Below are 16,955 nucleotides of genomic sequence, written 5' to 3'. Positions count from 1 at the left end.
TGCGTTTGCATTGCAAACTGTTAAACTGTCATTTTTCAATAAAACATGTTAAAACACGACAGTACTGTTTGTACATGTTGACCTTTGTACATGTTGTGATCTGTTTTGACTCTTATAATGATCTTTGTTTCACAAGCCATGCCCCACAACTCTTGTTTGCCATGTACTAGATTTGTGCTTGTACTGGAAACAAACAAAATATCTAACAGCAATTAAGCTGATTAAGCATTAAATTACTGCTTCAGTCCCATGCAAATCTGAAGACTGAGTTTCAATCAAATCAGTGCATGGATGTGGCACCATTTCTTCAGCAAAATAAAGACCAAACTGAAATCATTGTACCTGAAAAGAAAATTGAGCACCCAAAGGTTAGTGGCCAGCTTCAGTCAGCAATGTTAAAATCTACAGAATAAGATGTCTGTTTCATGCGCTGCCTACTGTATTGTGTTGTCTACTTCTTTCTATTATAGCTTCTTCTGCTTCTGTTTAATAGTTTTTTCTTAGTTTTAATCCTTATATTTTAATGTGCCTTTAAATGTTTCTTTTGCACCTTTTAAATGTTTTAAAGTAAATGTTAAATCCTGACGCTTTTATACTGAAAAATAAACGCACCGGAAGAGGTTCCTCATAGGTGCGGATCCAAAGATGGCGGAAGAGGAGAACCAGTTTGAAGAATTTGAACAAATAGACTTTTTAAAAGATCGACATGTGCGATTTTTCCAGAGAACGCTTCAGGTGTTACCGGAGAGATACGCATCGCTGGAAACCACCAGGTGAGCACACTGGGATGAGGATTTGTTTTCTTTTTGCTCCGGTTTATTTGTTTTGTTGAACAACTTCACTAGCATCCGAGCTAGCCGTGGCTAATCAGCAGATTGAATGGAGGCTCGTGCTTCTCATCTCAGCATACCTTCTAACAAAATAGATAGGAAGTTATGACAGACTGAAATGCTTTAAGTTTAGCTCATATCAACAGTTAGATAAAATGTTTGTAAAATCAGAATTTAAGGTGATTTATAGTCGGAAGTGAGGCTAATGAAATGTCCATTAAGTTCTGATGCTCTTTCATTTGTTGTATTATCATGTTCATGATTAATCTTTACATAACACGCAAAATTGTTACTCAGTATAAGGGTTATTAAATGAATTAATGAATTATATAAAATCATTTAAATGAGTAAACTTCCCCTCTCTCCAGGTTAACTGTCATATTTTTCGCCCTGTCTGGTCTTGATGTGCTGGACGCCCTTGATGTGATTGATAGAAACAGCATGATTGAGTGGATTTACTCCTTACAAGTTCTGCCCACAGAGGATAGTAAGTCTGAAATTGTATGACCTTTTGTCTCCACACGTCACTGTAAACACAACGGGTTTCTAAGTGAGATTATATGATACTGTATTATTTCGTAATGCCTCTCCCAGCTAAAGAAGCTGACATTTCACGTGTGCTTGCTAAGAAATGTAGATGACTTTTAGAATCAGTATTTGATTTAGATTACACCGAATAAGTAATGACCAGCTTTATTGAAAGCTTTCAGCAGCCCAGACTCACTGACTCACACAAGATGTCTATTTTTCATAGCTGGACAGTGGAATGGACAGCCACATTAAGAAAAACATCACTTTTTGTAAGCAAGTGATGAGGCCTGAACATAATTTTTCACATTTCCACTGGAGTGGAGAGAGATAGCTGGAGGACTGACAGATGGGGACTTTGGGGGAGTTTGATCTACGACCACCATCCTCAAGCAGACATTTTAGTAAATATTGTTGCTGATTTCTGATTTGTCAAACTGGAAATTGACAAAATCTCATAGTTTATGTATGTTAAATCAGATAGTGGCTTCCAAGTGTCCTTACGTAAATTACTGCGACCTTACATCTGTTCATCTAGAGAATTTAGCTTTTAAGTCATTAAAAGCTTTCAGCTTTTAATGACTTGCTGTTAGAAGGTTTTCCCTCATTCTTTTCCACCTGTTTAGAAGTCTCTGTAATTAATTATTCAAGACGTCAACAAAAAATGATGGAGAGATGGCCGTGCTTGATTGAGCTTGATTTTGCTCCATATGTTTGGAGTCTGACAGGAAAGAAAATTCAGCTTTGGAGCCACCTGTGCTTCCCTAATGTGTCATTAGCATGCTAATGAAGTTTCTTTTTAAACTGTGAAGACTTTCAGCTGCTGTTGATGGACATGTTGTTGATGTCCAATAGAGCGCAGGTGTGTTTACTGGATTAATTGCTATGTACATGACGTACATCTGTAATAAGTGTGTTTTCATTTTTGGAAGAAAAAAGCTGAAAATTCATGAATGAATGTATTGGTACAGATGGTAAATGGCAGCGCTATCAGCTCAAACTAAAGAATACTTTGTAGAGCAACATGATCAGTGGCAGCAAGGCTGCTCGTCAGTGTGGGACACAAATGTATCGATCTACATATGACTTGTTTACGAATTTTGTCCACCCATGATATTTTGTCCTTTAGTTCTGTATTGTAGGCATTTTGATATTGGCCAGCAGGTGGCAGCAATGTATGCTTTGTTTTTTAACTTTTCTTTTAACAGGAGATCTGCAGAAACAGAAAACTTCTTTTCTGTTTTCCCCCAGAATCCAACTTAAGTCGTTGTGGTTTTCGAGGATCTTCACATATTGGAATTCCATATAGCACTAAGGTACTTTTTTAACTTTATCGTCCTCATAAAGAACATAGAGATCATTTCAGGATACAGTGCGTGTTCCTTTTGCAATAGTTTAATATGTTATTTTGATTGACTGGGAACCAGTTCAATCTCTGTACTGATTTTTTATTTTCTTTTGCTCTCACACTATGGTGTTTGGGTTATTCATGGATCATCCAGACTGTAGAAGAATTCCTTTCCTATAGCCAACAGATGATTATTTTTATTATTATTATTATTATTATTATTATTATTATTAATAATAATAATCTTTTCCTCAGCTATGTCCAATGTCTGATAATTTCCTTAGGGTCCTGGTGTGCTCCATCCTTATGACAGTGGCCATGTAGCAATGACTTACACTGGGCTGTGCTCTCTGCTGATACTGGGAGATGACCTGAGTCGGGTTAACAAACAGGCTTGTCTTGCTGGTCTCAGAGCACTGCAACTAGAAGACGGCAGGTCAGTATGCACGCACACACACACATGCTTTTTCACTAACAGTTTTATTTACTCTGGCACTTTTACTCTGACTCAGATACACCTGAGGTCTTATAACAACTAGTAGTCTTAATGTGTTCTGACATTTACTCACATTTAAATGTGAGATCCAGACTGCAGCCATTTACCTCGTACCTCGTTTATTGCAGCGGTTACGTTCTGAAAACACCTCGCAAAAAATAAAATCCATGAAATGACGACTTTTCTCTCAATTCAAACGCATGTTACTACCTATCTATCTCTCCTCGCAGTGTTTATAGGCCTTTCCCAATCTGTAGTAAACATTTTCAACATTCTCATACACTTTATACACTCTCAAAAACCTACATATTTAACTATGTGAATTTCTAGATAATTATTCATAACATAAAATATATTACAGCTTCTCTGCTGGCACTGCGTCCCCATCCTCATCTGTAATGTCGTTTTTCACAGAAGGCCCAGGTGCTGCTGTCTTTTTCAGAGTGAAGAGCATGGTTATAGGAAGTTGCTGGCGCTCCTTTTCTTTTTCTGGACGAGAATGTTCTTAAACACCGACATATCACTTTTGATAATATTTGAGAACTGTATTGAGCAGAAGGAGAACATCAAACACTGCATACTTAAATATGCAGTGCTGCATACAAAAAACATCTGGGAAACAGCAAGACAGCAGAAGATGAACCGCAATATGGCGAGGAGCTAATGTAGTTGCATCACAACCATATTTTTTTTAACAAAGCAACTGAACCTTATCACCAGAGCGATGTATGGTTTTTTTTTTTTTTTTTTTAGTAGCTATTGTTTTTACAAAATTAGTTCATCTTTGAAAATTAAATAATTTAAAATTATCTTATGATTCAGTCCCACTTTTTTGTGATAAGGAAATACATTATACCAGGGATACCCAATCCTGGTCCTCGTGTGCTGGTGTCCTGCAGGTTTTCCAAGTGTCCCAGCTGGAACACACCTGACTCAGAATTGGACAAGCTTTGCACATATCTGCTAAATACACACTGAGTTGAATCAGGTGTGTTGCAGTAGAGACACTTGGAAAGCCTTTAGGACTTGGATTGAGGATCCCTGCATAAGACTAAGTAAATCTAACTATAAACACAAAATCAGCATTAAGTATGATGTTTTGAGGAGCAGATGCGCTCATGGAAGTGCAGCCTGTCATACAGCAGCATCATGGAGGCAAGAATCGTTTTGCTTCACAGAGAAAGAAATTCAGTTCGGTTTTCAGCATGGTGAAGTAAGAGCTGCCATTTACTAAATTCAAGAGAGGAAAAGAGTTTATATAACACATTGCTCCTTAGGTTCTTAGCAATTATCAGTGATTAAGTTAAGAGAAAAAAGAAAAAAACAGCTTATTGCATTTAATGTAGATTTAAGTGGTATTTCTGAAGCCCTGTCATGGGTTCTTTGTCCATGTTTGCACACACACACACACACATATTTGCTTAAACTCTACCAAATCTGGAGCACGTAACAGACTCTTAAAGCATAAATATAATTTCAGTTGACAGACTTTTTATAGTATTTGACATGGCATGATGCATATCTTGAATGCACACAGTAAGATAATCTTCAGTGTGTTTGTGTTGCTCTCCTGTCTGTCTGTCTGTCTGTCTGTGTCTTGCTTTCAGTTTCTATGCTGTGCCAGAAGGAAGTGAAAATGACATACGGTTTATCTACTGTGCAGCCAGTATCTGTTACATGCTGGATGACTGGTCAGGCATGGACATCCAGAAGGCCATTGAGTACATCAGAGGAAGTTTGGTAAGTAGATGTGAATGATGGAATAAACTGATAATCCTCCAGTGAGTAAATACAATAAGACGTGGACAACAGGGCTGCTTCTGCACCATTCAGTGGGGCAGACCACCCACCTTCAGCAGGAGGCACTGTGCCTAGAAATACTTCATTTATAATAAATGAGGGGACTGAGCAATGCATCATCGTCATCGTCTTAAAGCTGTAGCAGAGGTTCATCTGCCCTACCTTTTGAAGAACACAAGGTTTTTAACTTCTGTTTGCTGGTCTGGGAGTTTGGCACATAAATGCACTCTGGTCCCAGTGAAGCCTCAGCTTATGTTCACATTTAGCACAAGGTGTGTTTTTATTACAGAGAATGTTTCATTGTTTTAATGGGTGTGTATGTATCAAACCTATTAGGGTAAAGATGTATTTTAACAATGATTTCTCCACAAGTTGAATTCCAATGGTGTTTTTTTCCAAGACAGTTAGATTCAGGTATCTTTCTATTTAAAAAGTACCTGCTAGTGTGTTGTATTGTGTTGAGACAAGTTTATCAGGCATGCTAAAAGTTTGGTTGACGCCAGATATCTATTTACAAGCTTTTTGCTGTTCCTTTAGGACCTTTAGGTCTGATCAGGATAGACGGACCAAAGAAAGCTCGAAACATTCAGCCTTTCCCAAGTGACTGCCATCTGTTGTTATGCTTGTGTTAGTTTTTGTCTAAGCTGCTACTTGTAGGCAGTTGTTCTTTGTAACATGCTTCAAAATACTGTGTTCTACAGTTTCAAAGTAACACTATCCTCGTTTGTAGTTTCAAAATAAGGTCAGAAAAGTTATTTTTAGCTGTGGTGTTCCATTTAAAAAGCTGAAATGGCAGGTATCGCCTATCTGGACTTTTTACACGTTTATGATTGTATTTCTAGTTGAATAAAAGGTACTTAATGAAAAGTACTTAATGCAAAATTGGAGATCGCAGGTATATTATTGGAATATAAAACCACACATAATCTAATTTAAAAATCTTTTCTTTACTTTTCCCAGTAAAGATTGTGTAAAATTTCACTGCTGACACTGATTGCAACACAGTTGAATGCCAGACAAAAGAAGTGACCATTGGATGTCTGTAGTCAAGACCAGTGAAAACAATCAGGAAGAGGTTTTCTGACAAGAGCCAATCACGGCTGAGCAGTTCTGTAGTTCACAATGCCATTTAAAACAGCCAGGCGCTGTTTGTTAATGGTGACATTTTGTAAAATAGTGCTTGTTAGATGGATATGTAGTTTCTAAGATTGGTCTGTCGGTTTATATGTGGTTTATATGTCTTCATTCTTCAGGTGTTTTGTGTGGTCAACAGCATTTTTATTTTATAAATGAAACTATTTACTTTTCTTTCTCTACAGTCATACGACAACGGGTTCGGTCAGGGAGCTGGGAGGGAATCCCATGGTGAGTTTGTCCTCAGTCACAATTCATAATTTAAAGGTTATTGTGCACTTATGAGGCAGGCTTATACTCTTATTATTAAGAGATAAAAAAAAAATTCTTGGCACCACAAGTATACGAACTTAGAAGAGATTTAATACTATTAGGGAATTCAAATTTCTGATTCAATTAGACTTTCAAGTCAAAGGATTTATATTGCAGCAAAAGATTTGTGTGGAAGTGGAAAGCATGGAAGTGGCTGATGGGAATAACTGCTTTTAAAGGATTAGCCACTGAAATCCATCTCTATAGATACAGTACATTGTTCTTACTAATCCCTCCCTTGCTCAAATTAAACCTTGTTATTCTGGCACCAAAACCTTCATCCTACACACACTCGTATACTTCAAAGCATTGCTTCGGGACATGTCCTTATTAACCTTTTTTGGTGTGCTGAAAGACATATATCCTCACAGTGTTGTGATGCGAAGACGTGAATGAAATCTATGAAGTAAAAAAAGAAAACACCATGTTAGGACAGATTCTGTTGCATCTTGGTTGTTTGTTCTACATTTCTGCAAGCCAGCCACCTCTCTGAGGATTGATCATAGTCAACATCAATATAGATGCTTAGTTGAGGCCCATTACCCATTTACCCTTGAGGTGTGTGCTTAGTGTGAAGACCTCCCACACTGTGTGCACAGGCTCTTGCATTGTGTTGCTTAGTGCATAAAACATAGAATTACAGAAACATAAGTACCTGGGCAAGAAATGTGATTTTTCTGTCCAGTGCTTCATGCATTACATTAAATACTCCATATTTAACATTTGACTCCTCTTCCGGCTGTGTACTTTCCCCCGTCTAAGTTTTCTATAAATGACATGCTGTGGCTCATGAGGAAGAATTGTTGCATTTACAAGTGATTTTTTTTCCCTTGTATCTAAGCTCTTGGTGTGTGTTACTACCTTTCTTGCGCTCTTTCATCAAGTTAATTGTCCTCAACCAACTGTTAGGAGTGAAAGGTTTTGAATTTCCAGTTCATACTTGCGTTTATCCCCTCTTATTTCCTCTTCCTGTGCTACCAGCAGATGGGTCTGCTTGATTAGAGGCAACTGTAACAAGATGGCAGATTTACATCTCTTCACCCAACCTTTTCCTTCATTTCCCTTGCCCGTACATGCCCACGCAGACACCATTAAAAGGCAGGCCCTGGCCATCTACAGTCTGGTTTTTTTTCCCTCTGTCTGGAAGACACTGTTCATCCCAAGTCTTAAACTTGATATTCCAGGGGAATTGCACACTATATTAAATTGCTGATATGTGGAAAAACAAAGCCTAAAACACATTTATTTGAATGAAAAAGACTTTAGTTTTTGTCAAATCTTCTTATGAAATGCAAAGTATCTCCTCTTTCCTATAATTTCCATGTAAAGATGAAAGTTAAAGTAGCAGCATGCTATTAATTATTTAGCAGTATGTGTGTGATCATCCGTGATCATCTGGTTCCCTGTTACCCACAATTATCAGAGATTTTCTTTTTCATTCATATAATGTCAGAAATCAGAAATCTAATATAAGCAGAATAATTTGTTTACACTTCTATGACTTCATAAAAATTGAATCAATTCACAGAATTGCAAACTGCTTCACAAATGGGAAAAAGCAAACTTACACATGCGTACTTGCATAAATATATGCTTCTGAATACACAAGTTCACATTTAATTGAAATAATCACCATTGACATCAAGTCAAGGTTAAGAGCACATGAGAAAATAGAGCAAAATACTAGATTACAGCAGTTATTTTATAATAGAGTGCTCCATGCATGTCCATGTCTGTGCAGGCGGCTGGACGTACTGCGCCATTGCCTCTCTTTGCCTGATGGGCCGACTGGAGGAGGCGTTGAGTCAGCGAGAGCTGGACAGGATCCGGCGCTGGTGCATCATGAGGCAGCAAAGTGGTTTCCACGGGCGACCTAACAAACCTGTAGACACATGTTACTCCTTCTGGGTGGGAGCAACACTCGAGGTCAGGACAGATGTAACGAACACTTGCACGCATTCAAACGCACCCGTCGGCATGCTTTGACAAGTTTAACTCGTTTAATGACGTTTGAACCCTTTCTTCCTGCATTTTTATAGCTGTGTAAATTATACACTCAAGATCTGAAATGCAGATAACGTGCAGCATGTTTGTAAAAACATTGCATGTAATCACATCATACAAAACCACTAGTTCTTCCTCATTTCAGGAAAACTATGAATTTTGGGGCTATGGCTGTGCCACAGGAGCAAAGGGGTATTTGTCTGTGGAAACAGCACAGTTTGCCAAATGTGATGTTTATATCACTGCTATTCTTCTTTTTCAAGTGTTAGTTTTGATTACATTCTTCATCTACACCTACATACTGATACATTTTACTATTTATTAAGCAGATTTCATGGAAAAACATTGTTTTGGTTTTTTTTTGTTGTTGTTGTTTTCATCATCTTGCTGTTCTTTCCTCCCTCTTGTGCTAGTTGTTAGATGTATTCCAGTACACACACTTTGAAAAGAACAGGAGCTTCATCCTGTCCACGCAAGATCGCTTGGTTGGGGGCTTCGCCAAATGGCCAGACAGCCATCCAGGTAAATATTTTGACCTTGAGGTGGCTTTTACAGGAACATATTGTCATTACTTAAAAACAAAGGAAAAGGTAAAGGAGGAATATGGCAACAGTTGTTTATCTTGCATCAGTGTTGTTCTTTTTCTGTATCTGCAGAGACATTTAAAACATTTTTGTGCTATAATGCTTATACAGCCACATGAAAGGGGAAACATTGCGAGCTAAATATCTCAGGTTGATATCCCCCTTTTGTCAAACTTCAAAGATCTCACATTAAGGACAAAAAGGTGGTGGATCTAAGCAGTTTCAGTTTATTTTCCTTCCTCTCCTTTTCAGCTGAATAGTTTCTGCCTTGCCCTCCACAGGTGCAGCGAGGTCAGGGTGGAGTTGCGGTTGCCAGTTTTACTTGAGATCAATGGAAAAAAAGCTCTTGTAACCCTAAACCTCAATGGTCTATTTGTGAGCTGTGTTTGTGTTCTTGCCTGCCCTTGTAATGTGTAATTGATGAGGCGATTGTTCATTGGCGGCCCGAGGACACAGGAGAACGAGCTCCTCATTTTACAAGAATAAGACAAGTAGAAGAGACGGGGAGGAAAAATGACGGACGACAGGGCCTTGTGAACATAACTGTGTAATGGAGAGTTTTAGAGACGGCTTTATCAGTGGATATTTGTGTTGTGCAGATTTACTACCATGCAGGAAAGGCCAAGGTTTGTCCACTGATGCAAAGCTGGCTAAAATTTTAAGTTGTAATGAGTCAAGCTGTTGGTAAATTTACATTTAAGGGTAGAAATTACACAATTTTCATCATTCATGCACATGCCTTTTTATATACAGTATGTTCCCTGATTTGTCTCAACTGGTGGTTAAATCCAGATTTCTGACGTTAAACCTGAGTAAGAACTGTGTGGTTCATTTCTGAGTCAAACTCAAACCACAACACTGCTCCCTGTTCTGCAGTCTTGTCTACGTTTCGTTGTTCCAGGCGAGCAATGTTCAGAAAAATGAATTCAACAATTCACTGCAAATGTCCCGGTTAATCAAATCACACATTACACTGCGACGTCTCCTCCGTACAACCTTGAATGTGAGCCCTGATTGATGCAGCTAATGGTACTTTGATTGATTCTGATGTCTTTGTTCAATCATCTGTCATTTTATTATAATACGATTACTGCTCCATTTGCTGGCCCATGCAGCTTTTAACCTCCTCCCAGGGGAATGATGCGGTCAAGGGGCAACCCAGAATGCATTATTTATTTATATATATATATATATATATATATATATATATATATATATATATGTGTGTATGTGTATACCTAAAGGTGCATGACAACAAAAGACAATGCTGAAGGTTTTTAGGTGGAATCCGGTTATGGTTGTTATTTGGAATATTTTAAAGGACTTGGGGTCTACCATCTTTTATCTCGTAAAAATATTGTGAAGACTTAGCAGATCTGTCACATGCAGGTGCATCTGCCATGACACGCCACCATCTCTGACCTAATTTCTTCCTTTTTTTTTTCTACTTTCTTCCCATGTTGTTTCTCTGCCAGACCCGCTCCATGCCTATCTGGGGTTGTGTGGTCTGTCTTTGATTGGAGAGCCAGATCTGAGGAAGGTCCACCCAGCTCTTAACATCACCCAGAGAGCCTTTGAGCACCTCCAGCAGCTGCAGCAGACATGGAGGGACAGCACTGGCAGCTGTGGCAGACCGCACTGACAGCAGGATGATTCACAGCGCTGCCTCGTAACAGGTTTAGTAGTCAGGAACAGCTTTTGTTCGTCGGTCAAAGGCAACCAGACTTTTGCAGTGTGTCTCAAAATTGTTTAGCTATTCAAAAAATCTTTTCATTAAGATTCAGGTTACAAAGTTGAAAACTTTGGGGACCTAATTTTTGAGCAACTTTTCTTTTAAGCAATATTTGCCACTCCTCATCGCTGCCTTTGTTTCTCTTTTGTACATCGTTGTCAATAACGGTGTGCAATGTGGTTTGTAAGAATACAATAATGTGCCAGAAAGTCAAATCAGAGTCACTGGAGACTTGAAGAAATACCAGATGCCTCAGATGAGTTTTTCATATTTTTGTTGTTTATTTTTAGATAATGGCCTTTGGATATTTCTTGCTCAATATCCTCATAGTCATAGTCAACACCTCAGCCAATCAACACTGTGGAACTGTTTCACTTGGACTTAGTCATCAAATTGAACTTCTTAAAATCAATTATAACCCACAATCATTTGGGGATACCTGAGATGCAAGAACATCATGTTTTAAAATCGCACTGGAGGTATCTCACAATCTGGCTTGCTATGTTGTTTCTTTTCATATGCTAATTTTCTTGAGAAGTTTTCCTTATTTTTGCCTCCCTCCCAACGCAGCCCCCCCTTGAACTTTTAAAATATTGTCCCAGAAGATAGTTTAACCTAGCGTCACTGTCCGTAGATTGTCACTTCACTATTTGTTCAGCATATAAGAGGTTTAAAGATTTAAACTTAAATGAAAATGTATTAAAATGGGCTGGTAATATTCAGGGGTAAATATATTAAACTGGAAAAAGCTTCCCTAAATGTATATTTAATAAGGGGTTTATCATTCCTGATGATAGAAAATACATGTTTTTGTTCGCCAAAATCTAAGGCAATGAAACAAATAAATTGGGTCCAGTCAGAGGAATTGATCTAAACTGCATTTGTTTGCTTCCTTACTGCCCGCAAGGCAGTGTCCAGCTGCAAACCAAAGGAAGAAAGATGAGACAATGGCTTCATAACTGCAGGAAATGTATTCCTTTGAACTGTCCTGAAAATTGACATGCTATTTTGGTTATTGAGAGGATGCAGGGCAAAACAGAGAACAATGGCCATGAGCATACCACCAAGTGTCAGGAAAAAGAAACAGCTGTTGTTCAGTGCGATGCTCCATAAATGTGATTCACCCCCAGGACTTGAGCAGTTCTTTCATACAGCTCTGGATATTCCATCGCTGAGGCAGGACTCATTTGGTTGTCTGCTAAGATGCTTGCAAGCATTACAATCCACCTGCACATGATCATTCACAACACTTCTCCTCGCTGTAAAATGGGGGGGAAAGGTTAAGATTTCAAATGGATATGATCTAAACTTGACCTGGAACTACCCCTCCCATCAGCTCTGACTCTCAGAAAGCAACATCTCCAGTTTTAGGGATTCCTCCTGCTGTAGCCAAGCCTTTTTTTTTTCCTTTGTGTGACCACTAGCTGAACAATCGCCTTGTGATGAAAAGTGTCGAGGAGACAGTTTCACAGTTGGTCAGAAACAAAAGTCACCTGTTTGCCTTCATGTTACCTGCCAGAGTTTATCAATACACTTGCGACTGGGTATGGCTGCTGTCTTAAAGCTGGTCTTGTTTCTCTTCCTTCCAAGCCTCCCTCCTCTAGGTTTAGCAGGCAGACCAGTCAGACAGATGAAAGTAGAGAAGATGGGAGGAAAGGTGGATAAATAAATAATCTGAAGCATTAATTATTAAAGGTAAACTGTCGGAGCCTGGATTCTCCTTTCTGAACCCAGCCTTGTTTTTGGCCCAAAAGCTATTTTCTTATTTGGTGATATACTGTTTTGATGCTTTTTTTTTTTGGTTTCTCAAACCGAGACATAAGGTGATGAGACTGTTACTCAAGTGACATTTTGTCAAATATTCTGTTGATAAAGAATAATTTGCCTAATGTATGAAATTACTTGTCAGCTTTTTGTGTGACTAAAATATAACTTCAGACTGATAATGTGATTATTATAATTCAGGCTCTGTGTGCGTTTCCATTTTTGGCATAGAAAAATGTAACATTTTACAATATTTTTGAGGGATCATTTGGGCAGTCCTGAGTTTTATTGCCATTTCAAATTCAGGCAAAAATGCACTGAATGGTATTTGCTTATTGCAGCACCGCTTCATAAGCCAGATCAGTTTAGATGACATGATATTGTCTCCTATGGATCCTCTGATATGAAGTTTACTTCAAATTTAAATCCCTCAGGCTGTTTCTCTTCTGTATACTATATGTGGACTAAGTCACATGGCATAAGCCATTCTCTCCAACTTGCTGCTGTAATGTGCCTCATGTGGCATTGTTCTGGGTCACTGAATGGCTTCTTCTGATTTGGCTACTCATAAAGCTTCCTTTCAACTTAAATCCATCAAATTACAAAGCAGTGAATATCAGTATTGCCTAGAGAGGGGAAGATGTGTATCCCAAATACATGTTCAGATATAGGAAGAGCAGCGTGTACTCTGTTTTTTATCAGCCCTCCCCTCGTCTGCTATGCATAGTTTAACTGGAAGAAGTTATCTGATTTGTTCATGTCTGATATTTTCCAGAAAAAGGAAAGAATTCACTGAAACAGAAACTACTGAGTACTTATAATTAAAAAAGAAACAAAAGATTAGGATGGCTAGATCTGACGCTTACTGCAGATGAAAGCGGCCTCAGTTGGTTTTTTTTATTCCATGTTTTGCTTATTAATGGGTCTTTTTGTTGTTGTATTTACCACATCTCTCTGCAGTCAGTGGTCTAAGTCCCACAACACAGAAACAGACCTAAGCTTCGCACTTTCACAAAAAAAATGTAAGAAAAATAAACTGATGTTGCTAAACTGTGAAAAAGATGCAGCCAAAACCCAACGTTGTCAAATCCTGAGACCTTTCTCTATAATCAAGTACTGCTTATACATACTGTAATGATAAATGATGTAACAATAAATGTAATGGAATTTATTTTTTCTATGCTTTATAGGACTCCCGAGTGTAGATAACTGTAAATGTCTATAAATATGTGACTTTTATTGTGCAAGTGCTCAAGATCAGAAAGTGTTTACATCAGTGAGACGTAAAGATGAACCGGACATGGAGATTTCCATGTTATGTGATTCATTGCATATTTCAGCTTTGGATTTGGACACAGTGTTGGTCTCTGGTTTGATTTGCTAACTGTATTTATGCTGAATAAAATGGTTACTAACTTTGACAACCTTTTGTGGTTTTGGAGTGTTTTCGGTGTAATTTTAGCAATTTTCACAACAATTTTCCCCAAAAAATTGGATTCAGTGGCAGCAGCTGGCCAGAAAATATCTGTAACCTATTTTTGTCATGTTATTTAGTAAATTATTTATTTTAAATAACTTTGGTTGATGAGATGTGCCTAAAAATGTGTAACTGTTCTATTATAAGACCTCAGCACTTCTAGCTTGGAGCTTCCCATGACCTGGGAATATGAGAAATGTGACATAAATGTGTTTGGTTCTTTCCTTTCTCAGTTGTATCTTGCAAACTGGGAAGGATCAGATGGATGTCACAGAAAAATCCCGTCTTTAATCTGCAGTAGGTCATTTAAAGGCGACAGAGCAAACTCTAGACTGAAACATTGCTGTAAACTGACAGTAATTAGTTGGTTGTGCAATCTTTGGCTGCCCATTAAAAACAGTTCACTGGTAATTTCTGTCTTGGTAAACCCACAGTGGGTGCGCCGCAGATCATATAATCTGTTTAATTTAAGCTGTGCTGCATTAACACTGGTCTTATAAACAGTCTTCATCTTTCTTTGCTCTGCTCAATAGAAATGAGCAAATCTTGCAGTACAAGTAAAAGTTTGTTTCCAATAATTTCACTGTACATTTTAAAAATCCTCACTACTCCTCAGCACAGCCTTGTGAGAAGGCGTCACATTGACTGTTTGACATGAATGCAGATGACGTAAAGTTGCCTTTCTGTTGCAGCTACATTGCTCTGCACTGGCTTCAGACAGACAGACCTGCAGCAGTTTTTTCACACTAATGGATTAATTTACAAAGGCCATATAGGACTTCCGGCCTCATTTGAAATACATTACAGCAATATGAAAGAGCTGTGAAGTTTTATTGATGAAGATTTGTTGGCTACATTTGGTGGCAAAACTTGAGAATGCAGATAGGCTAGAGATGATATGAACGATTGAATTAGATTCAACATCCAGGGTGAACGGACCAACTTAATTTGAATTGCTCATGTATCTCTTCATATAGGTTCCTCCTAAAGTGAGAACAAAAACAACTAGAATTACTGAACCCTTCAAAACTGAGATTTGATCCTCTGCTGGGTCAAACATTGCAGTTTTATTTGTATCAGAATACATTATGCACCTAAGTTGTTATTACTCAGAATTAATTTCCCATCATGTATGTTGGCATCTAATGGAAAATATCTTTTCTTTTTGGAAAAGGAAAAGGAAACTAGGCAAACCATGACATCACTCATTTGGTTGTTAAAAATATCTACTAGCCACAACAGCTGAATCTTCTAAATGTGAGACTGTGGGCATCAGTGACTCAACTGTTGTTTATCTATTTTTATATTCAGAGATGACAGCTGGTTAGCATTTTCCCTAATTTGCTTCAGTTGCCTCCTATTTTTTCTGTAACATGCATGGATAGAGCTCTCAGAAACACTGACTGGTGAGGTTGTTTTTTTTTTGTGTGTCTTTCTTTACTAGGTCAGTGACTAAGACCCAATTAAAAGCTGTGGAGGAGGGGAAGTTTCACACGATAGAGTTCACATATGGATGAACATCTAGTTCCCACCTGGGGAAGTAGCACAGCCAAAGTGACCTGGTGGATATCCAGTCTGGATGTAGCAACCCTAAAAACCCCTCACAGCACTGAATCGGACATTTAGTGGCTGAAAATTTTTGAGAAAATGATTCAGTTTGAAACACTTTTTTTTTTCTTCACGTAATTTAAATCCATTCAAAATCGGTGTATGTGATGCTCCTTTGACATGAAGTTACAGCTGCGGTTAGGTTGGGCTTTGCCAGCACACTACTTACACCTCTCTGTCTCCCATGAATTATACTTTACATTCACATAGACATCCTGGAAATATGACATTAAAGCAATACAAAATTTCTTTTTTTAACCTTTGACAGTTTCTACCAGGCTGTTTGTGCCTTTTGAAAAATGCTACAATAATTGTTGTATTTATCAGACAAACACATGTAAAGCCATAAAATACAAGATATTCTTATTATCCAATGTATTGATTTGTTTTTTTTCTAATGACGGGGATAGAAATGCTGTTTACGTTTTTTGCATCATACGTGACAAATGTTTAGTCATCTAGCTATACTGCTTCTGCATTTGCGTTATTTAACTGAAGTTGTACTAAGATGCCATGTGTTATATTGATTTTCCATTCATCTGAAGAGGACTGTGGTTCATTTGGCTTTTTATGGGGCAGTTAAGTGTCGTCTCCACAGAAATTTACACATCAGCACTAGCACTCAATACGACTTCATGAACTGCTGTTACATCTGTAACAGAGGATAATGGTTCCCATACATTGATGAGGTTGCTTTTTTTCTGAAGTGGCTGAAGTGTTTGCTACCTACAGGCCTACATTATCAAGACTACTTGGCAATAGAGTCCAAAAGAGAAAAGAGTTTTAAATAACCCATAAATATCAACAAGCATAATATACTTTTAAGATGTTTAAGAAATATTGATCTATTTACAATTAAATGTCAAGCAAAATACTTTTGAAAAAAAAAAAAAGATCAATTAAATGCTTATTATTTTCCAATATCACCAGAGTGGAGGAGAGCCTTGGACATTCCCAAACCTGCAAGCATTTTCTGGAAGAGTCACGACATTACATGATGACATGCAAGACAATGCTTCATAATAGTCTATGTTACTATGTCGCTTGCTATCAAAGGCCTCAAAATGAATGACCTGGCCCCTTTCTGACCAAATGAGGACTTGCAATGCTTTTATCAAACTTAAATTTATTACTGACACAAAACAGCACTTGTTCTTGAAGAGTGCTTGGAAGTTTTTGGTCACTGTTACATTAAAAGCTGGTACAAGTCATGTGTTTAATGGCACTGAAAAGTAAAATGTAAAAGACTTAACATTTTCATGTAGTTACCTTTTGGTTTTACCTCGACAACTGTGAAAATTACATTTGCTTCCACTGAGAGATCCAATTCCCCCCCCC

At 38.0% G+C, this 16,955-nt stretch overlaps 1 protein-coding gene across 1 annotated transcript; it reads left to right on the top strand.

Moving 5' to 3' along the window:
* Positions 1 to 645: 645 nt before the first annotated feature.
* On the top strand, positions 646 to 13,884 carry pggt1b (protein geranylgeranyltransferase type I, beta subunit; the record flags this gene model as incomplete). Its single annotated transcript, XM_079251568.1, has 9 exons — positions 646 to 773; positions 1,199 to 1,317; positions 2,610 to 2,674; positions 2,991 to 3,142; positions 4,810 to 4,942; positions 6,322 to 6,367; positions 8,190 to 8,374; positions 8,866 to 8,974; positions 10,512 to 13,884. 9 exons carry the CDS (start codon positions 646 to 648, stop codon positions 10,676 to 10,678), a joined length of 1,104 nt encoding a protein of 367 aa, XP_079107694.1. The 3' UTR covers positions 10,679 to 13,884.
* Positions 13,885 to 16,955: the final 3,071 nt, after the last annotated feature.

The sequence above is a fragment of the Telmatherina bonti genome, assembly GCF_933228915.1.
Source record: "Telmatherina bonti genome assembly, chromosome: 13".
NCBI lineage: Eukaryota > Metazoa > Chordata > Actinopteri > Atheriniformes > Telmatherinidae > Telmatherina > Telmatherina bonti.
This window is presented reverse-complemented; position numbering and strand designations above follow the sequence as displayed.